Here is a 19786-nt window from a genome sequence, read left to right on the forward strand (position 1 = left end):
ACAACGGCTATATGGTTGCCATTAGACCAGCTTCTTATTCCAGATTTTTACTGAACTCAAATTTCACCATCTGCTATTTCACCAATTTCACCACCTCACTATAGTGAAACTGTAAGTATGTCTGACAAGTCTGAAGGGTCTGTAGCTCTCTCACAAAGACAATGCAGAGATCTTGGATGACTGTTTGGACATCACAAGCACAAGGAAAGCATGAAGTGATTTGAAGATAATGATGCAAATTTTAAAACCAAGGTACTACCAGGTCAAAAAGCATGTGGTGCCACGTGAACAGGACTTTGTGTGAGTTTATTCTGTCTTCTAGATTATAACTGCTCTTCTGTGCCTTTACAGCATTATTTTTCTTTTAATGTCACCCCAGCAGTGAAATGTCTGGAATAGATTACACTGGCCATTTAATGGCCTTTATTAATGAAATCACTTGAATCTGCCAACCAAAATATCACTCACTGGCTTCATCTGAGTCATAAAGATCTTCTTCTTCATCTTCCTGCTGCTGCTGTTGTGTGGAAGGAGGCAGTGCTGAGGCTGTACTTGGTGCTGTATATGGTGGGCGGTGGTGGACAGCTCTCTCCTCCTTCACTGGGGTATAACTTGTATCCGATGATGGGGTGGGCTGGTTGCTCACAGAATGTGACAAGGATGGGGACCCTACCACTGGCAAAAATAAATAATGGAAAAAAGACAGAACAAAATTATTTCTTCATCCCTTCAAGTTGAGGACCTGCTGGATGACAGTATGTTCCTAGATGAAACCAGAACAAGGAAGAACTGAAATGAGATGCTGATAATAGGAGCTGCTTGTAATCAATCTTACTTGACATTTGTTCAGGATATCTGGGAGTCACTCCCTGACCTGGTCTATAGGTTCCAGGCACACCTGTGAATAGGGAAACCAGAAATATATCAATCTGACATGTCAGAAGAATCTGCAGCTCTCTCACAAGAACAGCACAAAAGATAAGTTTGAAATTTAATTAAAGAGACCCAGTGAAATTTAATGGTGAAGGAAACTCTTTGGAGAGTTTTTAGTTGTGGTTGGAAGTACATGTCTTTTCTGTACAAAACTATTTGCCATTTTTGAATGTGGTATTTTTGTGTTACCAGCCACAAGGTTTCTAATTGTATCTTCCTGGCTGCCAGGCTGTTGTGGTGGTCTCATTGTCTGGGAGTGTGGGCATGTGTTCAAGATAAATTATTGGGTTCAGCAGGAGATGGTGGGGATCTTATGAGACTGACTGAGAGCTGGTAGCAAACCTCTGCTCATGGAGAACCACACAAGGTTTGGATTAATGTACTTCTAATCGACAGCATTAGACACTTTGTTCAAACAATGGGGTGGAAAGCCTACACCAACAGGCCACTTTGAAAGCACAGATTATTTCATGATATCAATCTGTGAGCCACAGAAAGCAGTCTTGTTTGTGGTATCTAAGAACAGACCAAACGCCTGATATGAATTATTACTGTTTGGTCATAAGTGCATATTTTATCTTCTATAGTGAATTTGGACAAATGACTTTCCTTCCCCTACAAGTGAAGACCCCTGTGCATTTTTAGAGGAAAGCACATTGCTCAGGTGTTGAGCAAGATTTATGAATAGATTTTAACATATTAAAATTAACAGAAAACCAGTGTGATCAGATCACCTCTTCACAGGGATAAAACAAAGAAATGTGAATGCTGGAGATCTGAAACAAAAGCTGGAAAAATCAGCAGGTCTGGCAGCATCTGTAAAAAGAAAAACAGAATTAATGTTCTGACTTCAGTGACCCTTCACCAATTTGAAATGTTAACTCTGTTTTTCTCTGCAAAGATGCTGCCTGATTTGCTGAGTTTTTCCAGCACTTTCTGTTTTTGTTTCAGGATTTGTCAGAGGAGTACTGGGTACACAAATCCTCATTGGGCATCATGGGCAGCAAACTTCCAGTCTCCTTCCAACAAGAGGCCCTAGAGATTTTAACTCATTCCGCCTGCTATCAGTCTTTTGTCCAAATATATAGGAAGCTCCTTCATGGGTTAAATCCCCATATTGAGCAAGGTTGTTGGCTACCATCCTAGACTTTCACTGGTAGTGAACCAGAGGGCCGGGTTCAAGTCCCACCCGCTCCAGTGGTGTGTAGTAGCATCTCTGAACAGAAACCAAAATATTGGAAGCTCCAGGTTGCTATGGAACCAAAGGAATGGGCTTGCACACTCAAATAAGTGATTGGAAAGCGTCAGAAGGGCATTGTGGGCACCAGAGTGGAAATCTGCTCCTGCTGACCCACAAGGTAGCCAAAGAAAAGCAGACAAACTATTTCCTATTTGTTGGGCTTTGTCAATCCCCATCTTCTCTTTTCTCTGGTTTTGACGGGTGTGAAGGCATAGGACGTTGCTATGACAGATTTCCCACACAGGGCTGTGCAATCAGACTTTGCTTTGTTCTACTTTGATTTGTATGCAAATCATTCCAGAAAGGATGTTGCCATATCCTGCTGTTAGTGCGTGTAATACAGGATGAAGGCATACTAACTACCTTGAATGCTGCAATGCTGAGATCACTTTGTACCTTTGCATCAAAACACCATACTCTTGACTGTAACAGAAGGCAAGTAAAGGGAAGGTAATATTTCTACCCACCTGAAGGAATGACTTCACTAGTTTGAAGTGGGCTTTTGTATTCATTGGACATCATAAAATGTGCAGTAATTAAACGATTCCTTATCATTGAAGCTTTTCAGCTTCTTGTCTTCAGCCACTAATTTTCAGACCATTTTTTGTTTTGCCCACTCTGATCTTTGAGGTTACTTACCTGCTTGAGATGGCTGTGCAGGGTTGGTTTGGTGTAAAGCTGAGGGAGGGCGTGAGCCCTGAGCTGAAACATTGCGTCGTCCACCTGAGGAAAAAAAGCAGCCAGTAAGAACTGATGTTAACAAGATTATGTACTTAATATTTAAACATGAAAAAACCTTTAAACAGAAAACTTAACAGGAACAATGCCATAACTTAGACAGAAGATAATATAATGTCTGTTAGTGTATTCAAGTGACATGGTTCAGCAGTCATATGAGTAAACTCCATGAAACATAATGTTCTATGATTTGCTTTAGTATGCAAAATCTGTGTTAAAACATAATTTATTACATTTATGTAGTACAGATCACATTGTGTGAAATCTTTTTCAGTACTAATCAATGAGATGCAATATCCTGTTTCAGAAGAAACATTTTGCATAAGAAATATTCCACAAGCTCTCATAAAATGAATCAATGGTTAAACTACTTTGTAGGTGTTGGTTTAAGAAAATATGCTGGCCGGCTTACCAATAGAACTAAATGTTCTTTCAGTAAATTTATGGGATGTTTCACTCTTGATTGTGACTGGCATTATTTATTTAAAGAAGAGAAGGTGCCTAGATTGTTCAAGAATTCAAGGTACCTTAACTAAATAAAATCCTGTTAGGCTTAAGGTTGCCTTCTAGAATTTGGGAAAGACAGACATTTTTTGATGATGAAAGATTAGGCTTAAGTTTATTTTGCAGAGAGGGTGAATAGACTGCTCAAGTAAATCTGGTGAAGCCACAATGATGGGAGGTGATGGCCTAGTGGTAATACCACTGGACTGTTAATCCAGAGACCCAAATAATGTTCTGGGGACCCTGGTTCAAATCCCACCACGGCTGGTGGTGGAATTTGAATTTAATAAATATCTGGAATTAAATCCATTGCTGATTGTCAGGAAAAACCCATCTGGTTCACTAATGTGGGAGGAAACTGCCATCCTTACCTGGTCTGGCCTACGTCTGACTCAGACCCACAGCAATGTGGTTGACTCTTAACTGCCCTCTGGGCAATTAGGGATGGCCATTAAATGCTGCCTAGCCAGTGACACCCTCATCCTGTGAATGGATAAATAAAATGTATTGGGTAGCCAAGGGGTGTCCAAATGTGACTGGGGGCCACATGCAGCCTGCTGGGGTATTTTACACAGGCCAACATCTGTTGTACTGGCAGATGAATTATCAAATATAGGTAAGTCTAAGTGTAAGATTTGGTAAAGAACTGCTCCTCCAATCAGAGGCCTTTTTCTCCGGTGTGTGCTGCTGCAGGCTTACTGACGAGCCTATCAGCAGCAAATGTGGGAGAGAACTAGCATGTGATTGCAGAAGCACCAAACATCTTGGGGCCTGGAACCATGGCGGTAAGTCTGTTGGCCAAGACTAGGAATAGAAACATAGACAATAGGAGCCTTTCAATCCTGCTGTGCTATCCATTCTGATCATGGCTGATCATATAACCTAACAGCCTACTCCTGCTATTCCTCCATATCCTTTGACCCCTTTAACCTCCAGGGCCATATCCACAGCATCTTGAAATCATAAAATGTTTTGGCCTTACCAGCTTTCGTGGTAGCAAATTCCACAGACTCTCCCCTGTCTGGGTGCAGAAATGTCTCCTCATCTCAGTCCTAAATGGTTTACTCCATATCCTTGGACTGTCTACCCTGATCCTGTCCCCCATCGGGAACATCCTTCCTGCATCTACCCTGTCTAGTAGGTTTCCAGGAGACCCCTTTCATTCTTCTGAACTCCAGAAAATATGAACCTAACTGATTCAACATCTCCTCTTATGCCAGTCCTGCCATCCCAGGTATCAGTCTGGTAAAGTTTTCCTGCACTCCCGCTATAGCAAGAACATCTTTCCTCAGATTTGGAGACCAGAGCTGCACACAATACTCCAAGTGTGGTCTCATCAAGGCCCTGTACAGTTGCAGCAAGACAATCCTCCTCCTGGACTTTAATTCTCTTGCTATGATGGCCAACACAACATCTTCCTTTCTGACCACCTCCTGCACCTGCATACTTATTTTCAGCGACTTCTGTGATGACATCCAGGTCTCAGTGCATATTCCCCTCTCTCAATTTATAACCGTTCAGATAATAATTTGCTTTTCTGTTTTTGCTACCAAAGTGGATAACCTGACAGTTATCCACACTATACTGCATCTGCCATGCATTTGCCTACTCACTCAGCTTGTCCGAACCAAGGAAACTTTCAGAGAGACTCTGGTCCAGGGAGGAAGGAGATGACATTCACATCACTGTGAGAAGGCAGTGAGAATCAGATGGCAGAGGGGAACTGTAAGCTGGGCTGTGAGGGCGAAGGGTTAGAATGGAATGATAGGCTGCCATTAATTTTTATTTGATTTCACTTTTACAAAAGGAATTGCCTTTTACCAAATTGCATTCAAGTCTCTTCAGAAAGAAAGGTCACCCCATGGATCATTTGCTTGAAGTTAAAAGGGACAGAATAAGAAAGACAGAGAGAGTGAGAGGGGTAAGAGCTAAAGGGGAAGGGTATGGGGAGAGGAGTGAAAGATGAAAAGGGCAAGGGATAAAAGTACGGGAGAGGGAGAGAAGGGAACCTCAGGCTAAAGGTCAACTCAGTTTTAACCTTCCCTTTAATGTGGATTCTGCCAAGGCCAGCACGAAGTTTCTCCCAACGGAGCAATCTAAGGTCAGTGTTAGTTAAATCTAACTCCAGAACTTGGCCTCAGTCACTGTACCCTTCCATTGAGCTGAATCTTGGCTCTCTAGCTCTTGACCAAAAAGGGAAAAAATGGCTTTTCTTTATGCTTGGTTGCTTGGCAGTTTTTAATGGTTATTTCTACTATCTTCTAATTTAAAATATCAATTTATTGGTTTAGCCCCAGCCCCTCACCATGTGCAAAGTTTAGCCACCCCTGGGATTGATAATTAATGTGTTTGGGCTGGTCAGAGGAACAGCACATCCTTTCTGGTTCTGTTCTCTCCTATGTTTCTAATCACTGAGGTGGGAATTAGGTCCTACACTTAACCTATTTGGATAGTTCTGCAAATTGGTCTCATAGAATCATAGTTTCCTTCAAGTGTATACCCTAAATCCCTGCTGAAAGTTACTATTTGCTTCTGACATCCTTTTAGACATTGTATTCCAAGCGATAACAAGAGAAAATCTCAATGTACACCTGTTTCTTTTATAATGAGCAAGGAAATCAAGTGATACACATTCATTAGCAAAGTGTCTATAGTCACTAATATTTGGAGGCAGATTAGATGCAAATGTTGCTCACAGATTTTTTTAATATGAAGGTGTGTAACAGTTCTGTCACAGCATTTCCCAAAGTGCTTTCGGTACACAGTATGAATAGAAACACAGATGTTCAGAGCATTTCTGATTTGACTGCATGAATTTATTTGCATTAACTCAGGGCCTGATCAAGGCGCCCACATGCAAGATTCATAAATGCCAAAAAAGGTGACAAAAAGCTGGGCCCATAATTTGACTTTCTTAATGTCAGCCCTATGAAGAAAAGCTGGCTGATGGAAAAGAGTGAGAAAACTAGGAGTGATAAGCATGTAATAATAAAAACATTTGAGGGCAAGAGCAGCAGCTGCATATAAGGTTGAGATAAAATTGTCACAGTCTTACCAGACCACAGGGCTGTTCTCATTAGAGAGAGAGAGATGGTTAGTGGTGGTTTAATCTGAGGCTCACCACACCTCTGGCAAGGGGAGAGGTTGAAAAGGTGTGTCCTCAGCCAGTCCAAGGATTGGGTCCACACTGCTCAACATTGCAAACCAGCTGTTCAGCCAAATAAGCTAATCAACCACTTTACCTTTGCATATAAACAGTCTGATGGTCTACCCTCTACTAATAACAACTTCCATCAATTATATCACCTAGCAAATCCCATTAAGGGACTGTAAGTGGGACTGTATTTGCCAGTGTAATTCAGAGGAATATCATCCACAGGTATTGTTCCCTTGTGTAGCCTACAATCCTCAATAAAAAAAATCTTGAAAAACATTTAGCACTTCTGAAGTATCTTTGAATAATTTAAACTGTGTTGAGTTGACATTCTCTCTGGTATAATGCTGAAAACAGCATTAATCTACAAAGGCTGTCTCTTAAAAGCTCCTGTGCGTCATTCATGGTCCATAGAAACAACATGCCATTTGATGAGGATATAAGAAGATTATCACATAATTAATTTTCTGTCAATTATACACACAACAAAGCTGTCTGTAAATAAGGTTGGCGAGAGACAGAATGTTGTGAGTGAAAACGAAAGAAAACAGCTGAGAGAATGCGCAAAATAAACGGAAAGGAAGATAATAGACACAAAAGAAGAGAAAAGTAAGCATGAGAGAAAGAGAATAGCAGTGTATTGCAGGAAATTCAAAAGAAATAAAACACCATCAATTTTCAATAATTCCACTAACCTCCTGGGCTCCTACTGGAGTCATTCTCCATATCACATCTGTACCCACCCTGATTCTCATTTTCACCATATTCGCTACCTGCTGCCATTTGTGATTCTGGTGGCCTGCGTCCTGATGGAATGGAACTGTCTGGAACTTGCTCAGTAGGCACAGACCCAACCTCACTGCCTGAAAAGGAAGGGTTGGAATATTAAAGCTCCTAAGTCAGCACAGGTAGGTTATCAGATGAATACGTATAGACATTCCAGTAGGAATGCCCCATACAGATGAAATGGAGTAAATTAGGAATGGAAAATTGGGCATCCAACAATCTCGTTATTGGATTCTCATTAAAAACAAACCTTCCTGGTTTACTAATGTCCTTTGGGAAGGAAAAATAATGTTCTCAGTCAGTCATCTCTCTATGTGAATAAAAACCCATGTAAATACTTTTAACTGCCTTCTGAACGGGAATAAAAAGTCACTAAGTTGAACAAATTTACTACAAGTGATCCAAGAGGAAGATCTATCCCAGTTGGGATTCACACACAGAGCCCAGATAGGAACAATTTTTTTTTGCATTCATTCACTGGATGAGGGCATCACCGGCTGAGATGGCATTTATTGCCTGTTCCTAATTGAGGTTGAGAGTCAACCATATTGCTGTGGGTCTGGAGTCACATGTAGATCAGACCAGGTAAGGATGGCAGTTTCCTTCCTAAAGGACATTTCTTTCCTGACAATTGATTTGTAATCAGCGTTACACTCTTGATTCCTGTTATTTTTCAATTGAATTCAAATTCCACCATCTGCTGTGGTGGGAGTTGAACCCGGAACATTAGCCAGGACTCTGGATTAACAGTCCAGCAATAATACCACTAGGCCATCACCTCCCCATATAATTGTACAATTTCAACAGCCAACAGCCTCTTATTTTAAAGTAAAAGGTAAACCATGCTTCAATAACTTATACTTCCAATTATCTGCTCTCACAAATGTAAGGGTCTCTGACTAGAGGATCTGGGATAGATTGCTGAGGCCCCATCATTGTCAAAGAGATACTGCAGGGTAAGATTTTCATTCACCTTTCTTCCTTAGCAATGACCCATTCCATCAGGTGGGTTGGAAATCTCAGTGCTTTGGTGGCCAGTACATTGGAATAATTCCAACGATTGAGAGTCTCCAATAACATGAAGGAAGGCAAAGAGAAGAATAAGACCATAACCTCAAGAAAAGGCAATTCAGTCAATTGAGGATGTTCCACCAGACTGGCAATGGGCCAGAAATTCCTCAGAGTGGGCGGCCATCCTTGAAAGGGATGGAAGCCCCGATGGTAAACTAATGAGTGGCTTGACCCCTGCAAAACATTCAATTGGCCTCAGCAACTGCTTTTCAGTAACATTTGATTATTTGTGCAAATGAACACCCAAATCTCTTCTCCAATCCATGTATATAACCATTTAGAAAAAACTGTTTTGCTTGTATCCAAATTTGTTAACCTTGCATTGCACTCCAATTACTGCAAATGTGTGGTGACAGAGAAGTGAACTAGAAGACATGCGGGCAATTCTGCTCCTTATGAGGTTACTACATTGGAAGTCCTGCTGTAGCAGGCATGCCAAAGGGAAATGGCCCTTTGTGGGCCTGAAGGTAACCCATAGACCCAAGTCCTAGTATCATGAAGAAAGATCACTGGCTGAATTAGAGCTGGAGTGCTATAATACAAATCAGGAGCCCTCAACTTACTTATCCCCAGTTAGCAGATCCCAGCAAGGAAAGTGGCTGTAACACTACAACTGTGATTAATGCCCCTAGCATTGAAAAGGGATTTATCAGCTGCAGTTTCTACTCCAGAACTGGCACCCAGTAGGTACATATAGGCAGCTGATGAGGACTGCATCAGGCTGGATTTTTTTTATTTGTTCACAGAATAAGGGTGTCACTGGCTAGGCCAGCATTTATTGATGGTCCCTATCGTGATGTCTCCCACAGTGGTGCAGTCGGTGTCAGTTCAGTCATGAATCAATCATAAATGGAATGATGTGCAATGGGTGGTTAATATCCATGGAGTACTAACCAGTAACATTGAATATCTAAAGAAGTGAAGGAATTAAACGTAAGAGAATAGTTCACAGGATTGACAGTTTAATCAATTAAAGCTGCTGGAGCCACAGGTTATTTACACATAAGGCCAACTGGGCCCTCATTATATCTGAAACCTAACACAAAACTTAAATAGAATACTGGTGAGAATGAGAAATCTCTAATGGCTTGCAGGAGATTTCATTCATTGATGCCAACTACTTTTTTGGGGAATCAGGATTTTGTATCTATTGCGAACGAGTAGAAAATTAGGACAGTGAGACAGATTTATACAACAGCTGAAGACAAAAATAGAAATCCCTATTTTAATATCTAGCGAGCAGGGCTTTGACTACAGCTGTGGGGTTTCATTTAAACAGGATGGAGCTGCTAACAGCTTTCATTCTCACTCCGTATATTGAAAGAGGTACTACTGCCTCACAGTTGAACCGCACAACTTCACGCCTATCTTCAATTGCAGTTCATAGATGACTTACTCGAGATGATAATAAGAAAGTTGCAATTACTTAGACCTTTACCCCATACTCTGCAGGAATGCAGCTGGGTAGTAGCATGCTGTTCCTGTAGTGTCTTATGCCAAGGCAGCTCATGTTGCTACTGCCCACTTGTCCCCTAAAAGGGGTCATTATTGGGGAAAATGAATGACGTGCATTGCAAGTCCACAAAAGTGTACATTATTTGTGACGACTGGAACTCATTACTGTGAAGGCAAAAGTATTGGCCTTCTGTACAGCTTTTGGTGGGTGGTGTGCTAAGCCAGGAGGCCACAGGACATCTCTATTTGAGGGGGGGGGGTGCTGAAAAAAATGATAGAGACATCCAGTTTGGGTGAGTTCACATGGCAAGCACTTACTTCCCCTCCACGGTGGGGTCCACATTCAGTTTTCCATTCCCTCATCTCACAACCAGCGCCACACCCACCAAGTCCAGGAAACTGACAGCTCCCAGCATTCAGAGTCCTTTGTCTCGATCCCTCTGAAACACACGTCAGCATGTTTTGGATAACACAGTGTGGAGCTGGAAGAACACAGCAGGCCAGACATCATCAGAGGAGCTGGATGCTGCCTGGCCTGCTGTGTTCCTCCAGCTCCATACTGTGTTTTCTCTGACTGCAGCATCTGCAGTTCTTACTATCCCTGCATGTTTTGGGACAGCATCAGCTGTGGATGAGGCTTGCTGGCAACTGCTGGTGTATTGAGTTGAGGAGTTGCTTTTTGAAAGCATTGTGGAAGATGTCTTTGGCCTTAATTCCGCACTATGCAATGAAAAGGCGACCAAAATGCTTTTAGTATGAGAAGACCAGCAGATGTAGATTAAAGCTGATTGTACCAGATCAACCGTCCACTGATTTCCCATGGGTAACAGTCAATGCATCAATATGATTATTTAAGTTTTAACCTCATTTGATGTTGTCTTGTGAATAATTCAGTCACACCACATAGCAGGCTAAATTCATTTTTGATGTATGATTCACACCGTGGTAACAAGCTTCACAGCTGCTACTTTCTTCTAACAGGCTCTTTCATGTCCTCTTTTCACTTAGGACTGGTTGAAGTATTTCTGGAACATATCCCAAGGCTGCTGGTTTCTAGCACAGAGCACATTCCGTAACAACACTCAGTTCAGCATTCATAGCTGTCAGACTATTAAAGATTACAACTTTCTTTTCTGTTCTTTGCTCTTTCCCAGTGGAAACAGGAAGGGTTTAAGTGCCACAGTAGCATGGGAAGGGGGGCAGAGTAGTGAGATGAGATTTTGGAAATCGAAAAAAGATGGACCTGTGGTTTGCTCCTGTACAACTGCCAACGATCGAGTCCATTGGGTTAAGGGTCAGAGTACCAACTAGAAAGTGAGAAATATTGGGAGATATTTTAAATTCCACTCCAAATTTTTAACAGCAATAATTATCTTACAGCTGCCAGTCTGAATTAGCGATGAGAAAGTAACAGCTTACAAAGCCCAAGATGTGTGGACCTTGTTATCTGGGTTTGTTCTAAGTCAGGACAAGCCTTCAAGCACCTGAATTTTCTTCCTAAAACTCTCCGTTGCTCTATCCCTTTTAAAGATATTTCCTCACACCAACTTCTTTGATGAAGATTTTGGCCATTTGCCCTAATGTCCTTTTATGTACCTCAGTGGCATAACTTGTTTATAATGCCTCCTGTAAAGTGTCTTATTGCAAAATATGCAAATTGATATTGTTCAGCCAACACCAAGTAAAGGAAGACAAGTAGTGCTGGTGCTTATGGGGGCAGGGCTTTGGCCCCCAATCCCCTGTTTCCAGCCTTTACCTTTCAAATTTTATATAATCTTTGAAAATTCTTTAAAATTTTCATGCAGTTTGTTTCCTTTACTTCTTCTGATAGGGCAGACTTTGGTCCACTGTTCTCCCAAGCTGGGAGGCTGTGACTGTTTTCTCTAGCTAAGAGAAGTTTGAGAGGTGGCCTGATGGAGGCCTTTAAAATCACACAGGAACCGGAGATGGCGTACATGGAAAGCAATGCTTCCACTTGTGGAAGAATTCAAAATTAAGGGTACATTCCACTAATAAATCAAATAAGAAATTCGGGAGAAACCTTTTTACACAGGGAGTTGTCAGAACCTGTTACCAAGTGGACTTATTGAAGTGAACTATATATTAATAGGGATAGATGAAGTATGGACGGGAGGGAAGATGACATGGAGCACAAACATTGATCAGTTTGGCCAAATGGCCTGTTTTTGCACTGTTAATGCTGTATGATCCAACAGCTAACACTGTTGAATGTTGTAAAAAGGCACATTCTGTCATAGATTTTTATAGGATCACAGGAACAGCGGCAAGCCATTCAGCCCCTTGAACCTATTACACCAGTCAATAAGATCATGGCTGATCTGTGGCTTAACTCCATACACCTGCCTTTAGCCCAATTTCCTTAATATCCTTGCTAACAAACATTCCTTAATATCCTAACAAACAAAAAACTTAGATTTAAAATTAACAACTGATTGAGCATCCACTGCTATATGTAGAAGAGAGTTCTAAAGCTCTACCACCCTTTGTGTGTAGAAGTGCTTCCTAACGACTATCCCAAATGGTCTGGCCCTAATTCTCAGACTATGACATCTAGTTCTAGACTCCCCAACCAGTGGAAATAGTTTATCTCTATCAACTCTGCCTTTTCCTCTTTATAACTTGAAGACTTTGATCAGATGACCCCTTAAACTTCTAATTTGAATAATTTGAATACCCTCTCCTCATAAACCTTTGAGGTTTATAAAATCATGAGGGGTATACAGAAGATAAATGGCTGATGTCTTTTCCTGAAGGTGGGGTATTTCAAAAGTAGGGGGCATATTTTTAAGGTGAGAGGAGAAAGATTTAAAAAAAGACATGAGGGGCAATTTTTTCATACAGAGTGGTTTGTGCGTGGAATGAACTTCCAGAGGAAGTGGTGGATGCTGTTACAGTTACAACATTTAAAAACATTTAGATGAGTACATGAATAAAAAATGTTTGGAGGTAAATGGGCCAAGCGCAGGAAGGTGGGACTAGTTTAGTTTGGGATTATGTTCAGCACGAACTGATTGGACCAAAGGGTCTGTTTCCGTGATGTATGACTATGATTCTTTAATTTAGCTCCAGAATTCCAGGTATCATTCTTGTAAACCTACATTGTATTCCGTCCAAGACTAGGATATCCTTTCTAAGGTGTGGTGTCCAGATCTGCTCACAGTACTTCACGTGAGGTCTAACCTGGGTTTTGTATAACTGCAGCATTAAATTTGCATCTTTGTACTCCAGTCCTCTACATATAAACACCAATATTCCATTAGCTTTATTGATTATTTTCTGCACCTGTTTGTGATCTTCTAAAGATCTACGCACCTGAATTAACAAATCCCTTTGGAAATTCACTGTATTTAACTTCATACCATCTAGAAAGTATCCTGATTTATCCTTTTTTGGTCCAAAATGGATAACCTCACACCTGCTTACATTGAACTCCACCTGCCACAGTTTTGCCCATTCACTTAGTCTATCAATATCCCTTTGTAATTTTATACTATCATCTACATTGTCTACAATGCCACTTAATCTTGTGTCTTGCACTCATCAGGACAATTCACAATAAGACAAAAATAGAGGGAAAACAACAATTATACAGTGACATGAGAGTGCTGTTTGATTGGCAAGTGGAATTTAATTAGTAGAGGCTGCAACAGTTAATAATAAGCATCTATCAAATATCATTTCTACTGAAGTCCTTTCTTAATTCAAACCAGCCAACTCTGCCCACATTCCCTTGTAACCAAATGCTAAATTTACCATATTATAGTCACTGTTTTCTAGGCAATTTTTAACTCTGAGATCATTTATTAAACTGCCTCATTACAGAGTACCAAATCCAAAATAGCTCATCCATGGTTAGATCCACATATTGTTTCTAGGAAAACATACAAAATAAATGCTATAATTCTTCCTTGTGGCTATCTCTGCCAATTTTATTTTCCAAATCTACAAGATTAAAGTCACCCATTATTAATGTAGTGCCTGTTTGACATGCCCTCATTAACTTCTGATGTATTCACTGTCTTGCATTAAAGCTACTGTTAGGGTCCTATATGCTAGTTCTACCAGCGTATTCTTCCCCTTATTTATTTCCTTTTTCCACCCATATGGATTCTACATCTTCAAATCCAAGATCACTTCTTGTTATCATACTTATTCCATACTGTACTAACAAAGCTGCCTAACTAACCTTTCCTTCTTGCCGGCCCCTTCAAAAGCTCACATGACCCTGAATGTGTATTTCCCAACTTTGACCCTCTTGTAATCATGTCTGTATAATAGCTATAAGATCATACCTATTCACCTCTATTTTTGTCTTGATTTCATTTATTTAGTTCCAAATATTACTCTTCCAAATAAACTCTTCCTATTTATATACTCATCCAGATGCCTTTTAAATGTTGTAATTGTCACAGGTAGATACAAAGCTTCTGCTAATTCCTTTGAAACAGTTGAAACATTGCTACATCAAGGACAGATGGGCAATTTTACTGCTTGAATTGGATTGAATTTTAAAAAATGATGCAGAGTCTAACACTTTAAATTCAGTTGCTTATCACAATGGAGGTACATAAAAACCTGTATCAATTTGATTGTGAGCCCAGTTTCCAATTTGAAACTGCTAAACTGACATGTTCTCAATTTGTAGTCACTGGGTAAAAAAGAAACTGTGATGAAATTGCTTTATTCTGCCCTCTCTACAGTTCTACTAATCTCCAATTCTAACATGTGATGCAACACTTTTTGTGTCAACCTGCCACTGGCAGTCATTAAGCTGCATAAGCTTAAGCATGAATTCCACCCTGCATCATTTTCTCGTAAGACACACCTTAAAGAATGAACTTTTAGTCACTGGTCATCAAGCACTTGTATACTTTAATCCCATTTCCCAACACTGATTTCATATCACATCCTGTTTGGCAGCACTCCAGCAAAACGACTTTCAACAAGCCATTAATTAAGATGTGATATGAAAGCAAGTTACTGCACCAAATGCACAGGAATAATACCTAAAAGACAAAACCAGCTTTTGCACTTAAAAGTCACCAAGTGAGCATGAGTCAATAGCCATCAGTTGGGCAAGAAACCCTCTCCAAACCTAAGTGAAAAGTTAAAACATAACAGGAAAAGGACCCTGGCTAAAAAAATACTTACTGTATGATAAGAAAATGCTCAACTTAAAAAGCCAAAATTAAGAAATAAGTTGGAGTTTTAGCATTCAATTTGCTATGGGATCAGCACTGAACAAGACCCTTTGATCCATCATTATCCACACTGGTCATCAAGCACTTGTCTACTTTAATCCCATTTCCCAACATTTGGCCCTTAGCATTGTGTGGTATGGAACTTCAAGATGATCACTAAGTATTTTATTGCAAATTATTCCTGCCTGCAACTCAGACTATGAGTTCCACCACCCTCTGAAAATATATTTCTCCTGGCATCCCTTCTAAATTTCCTTAACAAACACTGCTAGTAATTGATCCCTCCAAAGGAAAAAGTTTATTGCTATTGACCGTGAGATAACTCCACTTGGCATCCCGTCACCAACTCAGCCTTTATTTAGACATGCAAAGTAAATGACACTGACCCAGCTTGCACAAAGCTAGTTCCTACAGCAAGCAGAACCCCTGACACTCCTGTTTATATCTGTCAGCCAGGACTCCCTGATTGGACCAGATTGACAGCCCCAATCTGGGAGGTCATGTTCAATGAGATCCACCTGGCTGACCTTGTTACAATCGCTACAGACCCTATGCCTCAATTTTGTAAACTTCAGTCAGGTCCCCCTGCAGACTTCTCTGTTTCAAGTTAAACAACTCTGGTCTATGTAGTCTTATTTCATTGCCTGGGCTGAAGCATTTCGTCTGTGGCTTAACCAATGTTCTAAACAGCTCTATCATAACCTCCCAGCTCTTGGATATAAGGTCTGGTCATCTGAAACTTTTCAAATGGTGAACTCTCTTTGTAGATGCAACCTCTACAGTAACATTTAAGGATTAAATCAATTTTATTTATTGACAGGTCAAAATGCATTTACTTGAAAGTGGTGCAAAGGCTTCTCAAAAAAATATGCTTTTTATAAAGTTCACTTACTTTACTAAGATATTCCCTCATAACTTGAATAAACTATGGCATTGCAAACTTCGTGATGTTATGCTTCCATGACAGCTCAAGAACCATATCTGGCCGTAACAAATCATAGCAATGTGAATAAGCAGGACGCAAAACATCTTGTTTGCCCTCTTCCAAGAACTAATGCAAGATTTTCTCAGAGAGCTCCAGGTCCTTGGATTTGGCTGTGTATTCCATTGCATCCTTGTGAAAACAGTCTTACCAATGTAGGAATTTAGCAAGGTACAATATTTCAACTTAAAGTTTTTCTATGGAATCCTATCTTTCATTTAAAGTCATTCACTTAAAGTTGTAACTTTTAGAAATGCACAGCCCTCACTTAGTGACTTACTATTTATAATCTACATCAATGGATTGGATGAAGGGCTGCAAGTTTGGTAGATGACCCAAAGTCACTAAGATTACTCTCATTTAGCTCTACATCATGTTAAATGGGAAAGATTCACAACAGATTTTGAGTTAAATTTGGGTATTCATGAGACATTATGAGTCATCAAAAGGATTGTATTCAATCACAATCTGCAACCTCATGGTTTGGCATATTCCCTATGTTATCTTTACCATCAAGTCAGGGGATCAACTCTGGTTCAACGAAGAGTTCAGGAGAGCATTTCAGAACCAGCAGCAGGCTTCAATAAAAATGAGGTACCAACTTAATGAAGCTATAGCACAGGACTATACATATGCCAAACAGCAGAAGCGGCACAGAAAAGGCCAAACTAAATGATTCCACAACCAATGGATTAGTCAAAGTTCTGCAGTCCTACCACATCCACTCGTGAATGGTAGCAGACAATTACACAACAAACAAGAGGTGAATGCTTGACAAACATACCCATGCCCTATAGCAGAGAATCCAACATGTCAGTACAAAAGACAGCATTGAAGCATGTGCTGCCATTTACAGCCAGAGTACTGAGTGGATGATCCATCTCTGCCTCTTCCTGACATCCCCAGTACTACATATGCCAGTCTTCAACCGGATCAATTCATTCCAAATAATTCTAATAATAATTGTACCAGTGGAGGCTGGTACAATTACAACATCTAAAAGGCATGTGGATGGGTATATGAACAGGAAGGGTTTAGAGGGATATGGGCCAAATGCTGGCAAATGGGACTAGATTTATTTAGGATATCTGGCTGGCAAGGACAAATTGGACGGAAGAGTCTGTTTCCGTGCTGTATATCTCAATGACTCTATTACTCTCAATGGCTGAAGACAGTGGATACTGCAAATGCTATGGGCCTTGTCAATATCCTAGCTGTTGTATTGAAGAATCAATGTCCTTAACTAGTTGCATCCGTAGCCAAGTTTTTTTAAATACAGCTAGAATATCACCCAACAAAATGGAAAGTGTCTGAGTATGCCTTGTTGACAAACAGCAGAAAACTCCTGTCCCATCAGTCAGCTCTGAAACATCAGCAAGGTGATGAAGTTTTGGGCAACAGTACTAGCAAGTGGCACTTAATTAGCAATAATCTGCTCACTGACTCTCAGTTCGGATTCCTGACTCAGCTCTTGACCCCACAACAGCCTTGACACGAACAAGATAGCTGAATCCCAGAGATAAAGTGAGAGTGACTGCAGTTGACAACAAGGCAGCATATGACCATGTACGACATCTGAGAGCCCTGTAAAATCTCAGTCAATGGGAATCAGAAAGAAAATTGCTTGAAGTGACATTGTGCAAAATGGAAGACAGTTGTAGTTGTGGACATCGGTCATCTATAGGACATCTCTGCAGTGTCCTTGGCTCAACTATTTTCAGATGCTTCATCAATGATCCTCCCTCCATCAGAAGGTCAGTAGTGGGAATGCTCACTGATGATTACACAACAGTCTGTACCATTCACAACTCCTTTATGTACTGAAGTAGTTCGTGCCCACAAACAGAGAGTCCTCAACAATATTCTGGCTTGGGTTTATGTGCAGTGAGAATGTTACTTATCATTTAAATGCCAGGCAATGACCGTCTTCAAAAAGAGAGAACATAAACATCTCCCCTTGGCTTTGCAATTGTTGATTTGCCCACCATCAACATACTGGGAAGTCACCATTGACCAGGAACTGAACTAACATACTGTGGTTACAAGAGCAGCCAGAGGTTGGAAATTATGTAGTAATAAATTCAATTTCTGACTCCCCAGATCCTGCCCCCAGTCTATAAGGCTGAAGTCAGAAGTGTGACAGAATACTCTCCAATTGCAGAAACAAAAACAAAGTTGTTGGAAAAGCTCAGCAGGTCTGGCAGCATCTGTGCAGAAAAAAATCAGAGTTAATCAATTCTGAGGAAGGGTCACCGGACCTGAAAAGTTAACTCTGATTTTTTTCTTCACAGATGCTGCCAGACCTGCTGAGCTTTTCCAGCAACTTTGTTTTTGTTCCTGATTTACAGCATCCGCAGTTCTTTCGGTTTTTATTTACTCTCCAATTGCAAATGTGAGAGGAACCTTGACATCATTCAGGACAAGGCACCCCATTTGACCAGCACTCCATCCAACATCTCAAACATTTACTCCCTCCACTACAACCAAGATGGGCAGCAGCGACTCAGTACGCCTCCTTTGACAGTATCATCAAAACCTGCAACGCTCCATCACATTGATGCATGGGAATATTTCCCTCTGAGCCACACATCATGCTGATTTGGAACTACATCGCCATTCCTTCACTGTGGCAGGATTAAAACACTGGAACTACCTCCCGCAAAGAAAAAGCACAAGGGTGTATCTAACTCCCCCATGGCCTGGAGCAATTAAAGAAAGCAGCTCACATTCACCTACGCAAGCTCAATAAATGTTGGCCTTGCCAATAATGCTCACATGTCTACAATCAATTGGAAATAAATTACAGGAATGGAATAAATTATCCAATTTAATAATTGCCTCAGTAGGAAATGTATCCAGTGATGTAGCAGTAAATTCTACCACAATAAGATGATCTCGAGTCAGATTCATATTTGGTTACCTTAGCCAGGTTATTTTGAATTAATCTCACTTCATACTGAGCTAAAGAAGGATTAAGTTTTAGCTGAATACCTTCCAATGATTACACATGGGTGTGTGAGAAAATCTGTGTATAGATAAGGATGGGGTCAGGTTTAGCAATGGCACCTCTGTGGAAGTACAGTCTGCCAACAACCAATTTATAGATTAAAACAAAGGAAGTACACTTGAATGAGATGTCAGGTCACAATGGCTTCTGAACTCATATCCTAGCAAATTAGCAGCTTCAGCAGCTGAGGAGCAAAGATTCCAGGGAGCTGGACTAGGAGAGAAATGGTGTACTTCTCACCTGGGCTCAGAACAAAGGTTTAAAAGCAAATAAATATACAATATTAAAACTTCACACAAATCAGCGCTTCCTTAGTGGTCCTTCTCTCTCTATGATCAGGGTCTGGAATCAGTTGCTGCTCTTCTACTCTATTCAGTAATGTGCATCTTTCCACATAGTGGCTGAGCACCAAATTTGGCTTGCATGGTATGTTTTTGCTTGATTTGTCTGGAGTGAGAGAGTGATGACACTGTATCAGTTCCTTGTATCAATGGTGTTGCCAGGCCCTGTACTCTTACCTTGGCAGTAAAAGACCTGTGAAAACACCCCAGTGGAACAATAAAACCAGTTCAGCAGTATAACAACAAGCAGCCTTTGTGGGGCCAACGCTCTCTTGAGGAATCGAAACTAAACAAGCAACAATACAAGAGACAACAAGGTGCAGGGCTGGATGAACACAGCAGGCCAAGCAGCA

The 19786-nt window shown here is 40.7% G+C and overlaps 1 protein-coding gene across 1 annotated transcript in view; it reads right to left on the minus strand.

Annotated features, from left to right (window-relative positions):
- Positions 1–19786, minus strand: part of LOC109920806 (rabphilin-3A-like) — a 220963-nt gene that overhangs the window by 58227 nt on the left and 142950 nt on the right. The window contains exons 7-10 of the mRNA XM_048611789.1: positions 7265–7432; positions 2813–2896; positions 836–898; positions 469–675 (exon numbers count right to left, since the gene is read on the minus strand). Of these exons, the coding sequence (XP_048467746.1) occupies positions 469–675; positions 836–898; positions 2813–2896; positions 7265–7432 (522 nt within the window). The remainder of the gene's footprint in view (positions 1–468; positions 676–835; positions 899–2812; positions 2897–7264; positions 7433–19786) is intronic.

Source organism: Rhincodon typus, chromosome 24 (genome assembly GCF_021869965.1).
Source record: "Rhincodon typus isolate 14 chromosome 24, sRhiTyp1.1, whole genome shotgun sequence".
Taxonomy (NCBI): domain Eukaryota; kingdom Metazoa; phylum Chordata; class Chondrichthyes; order Orectolobiformes; family Rhincodontidae; genus Rhincodon; species Rhincodon typus.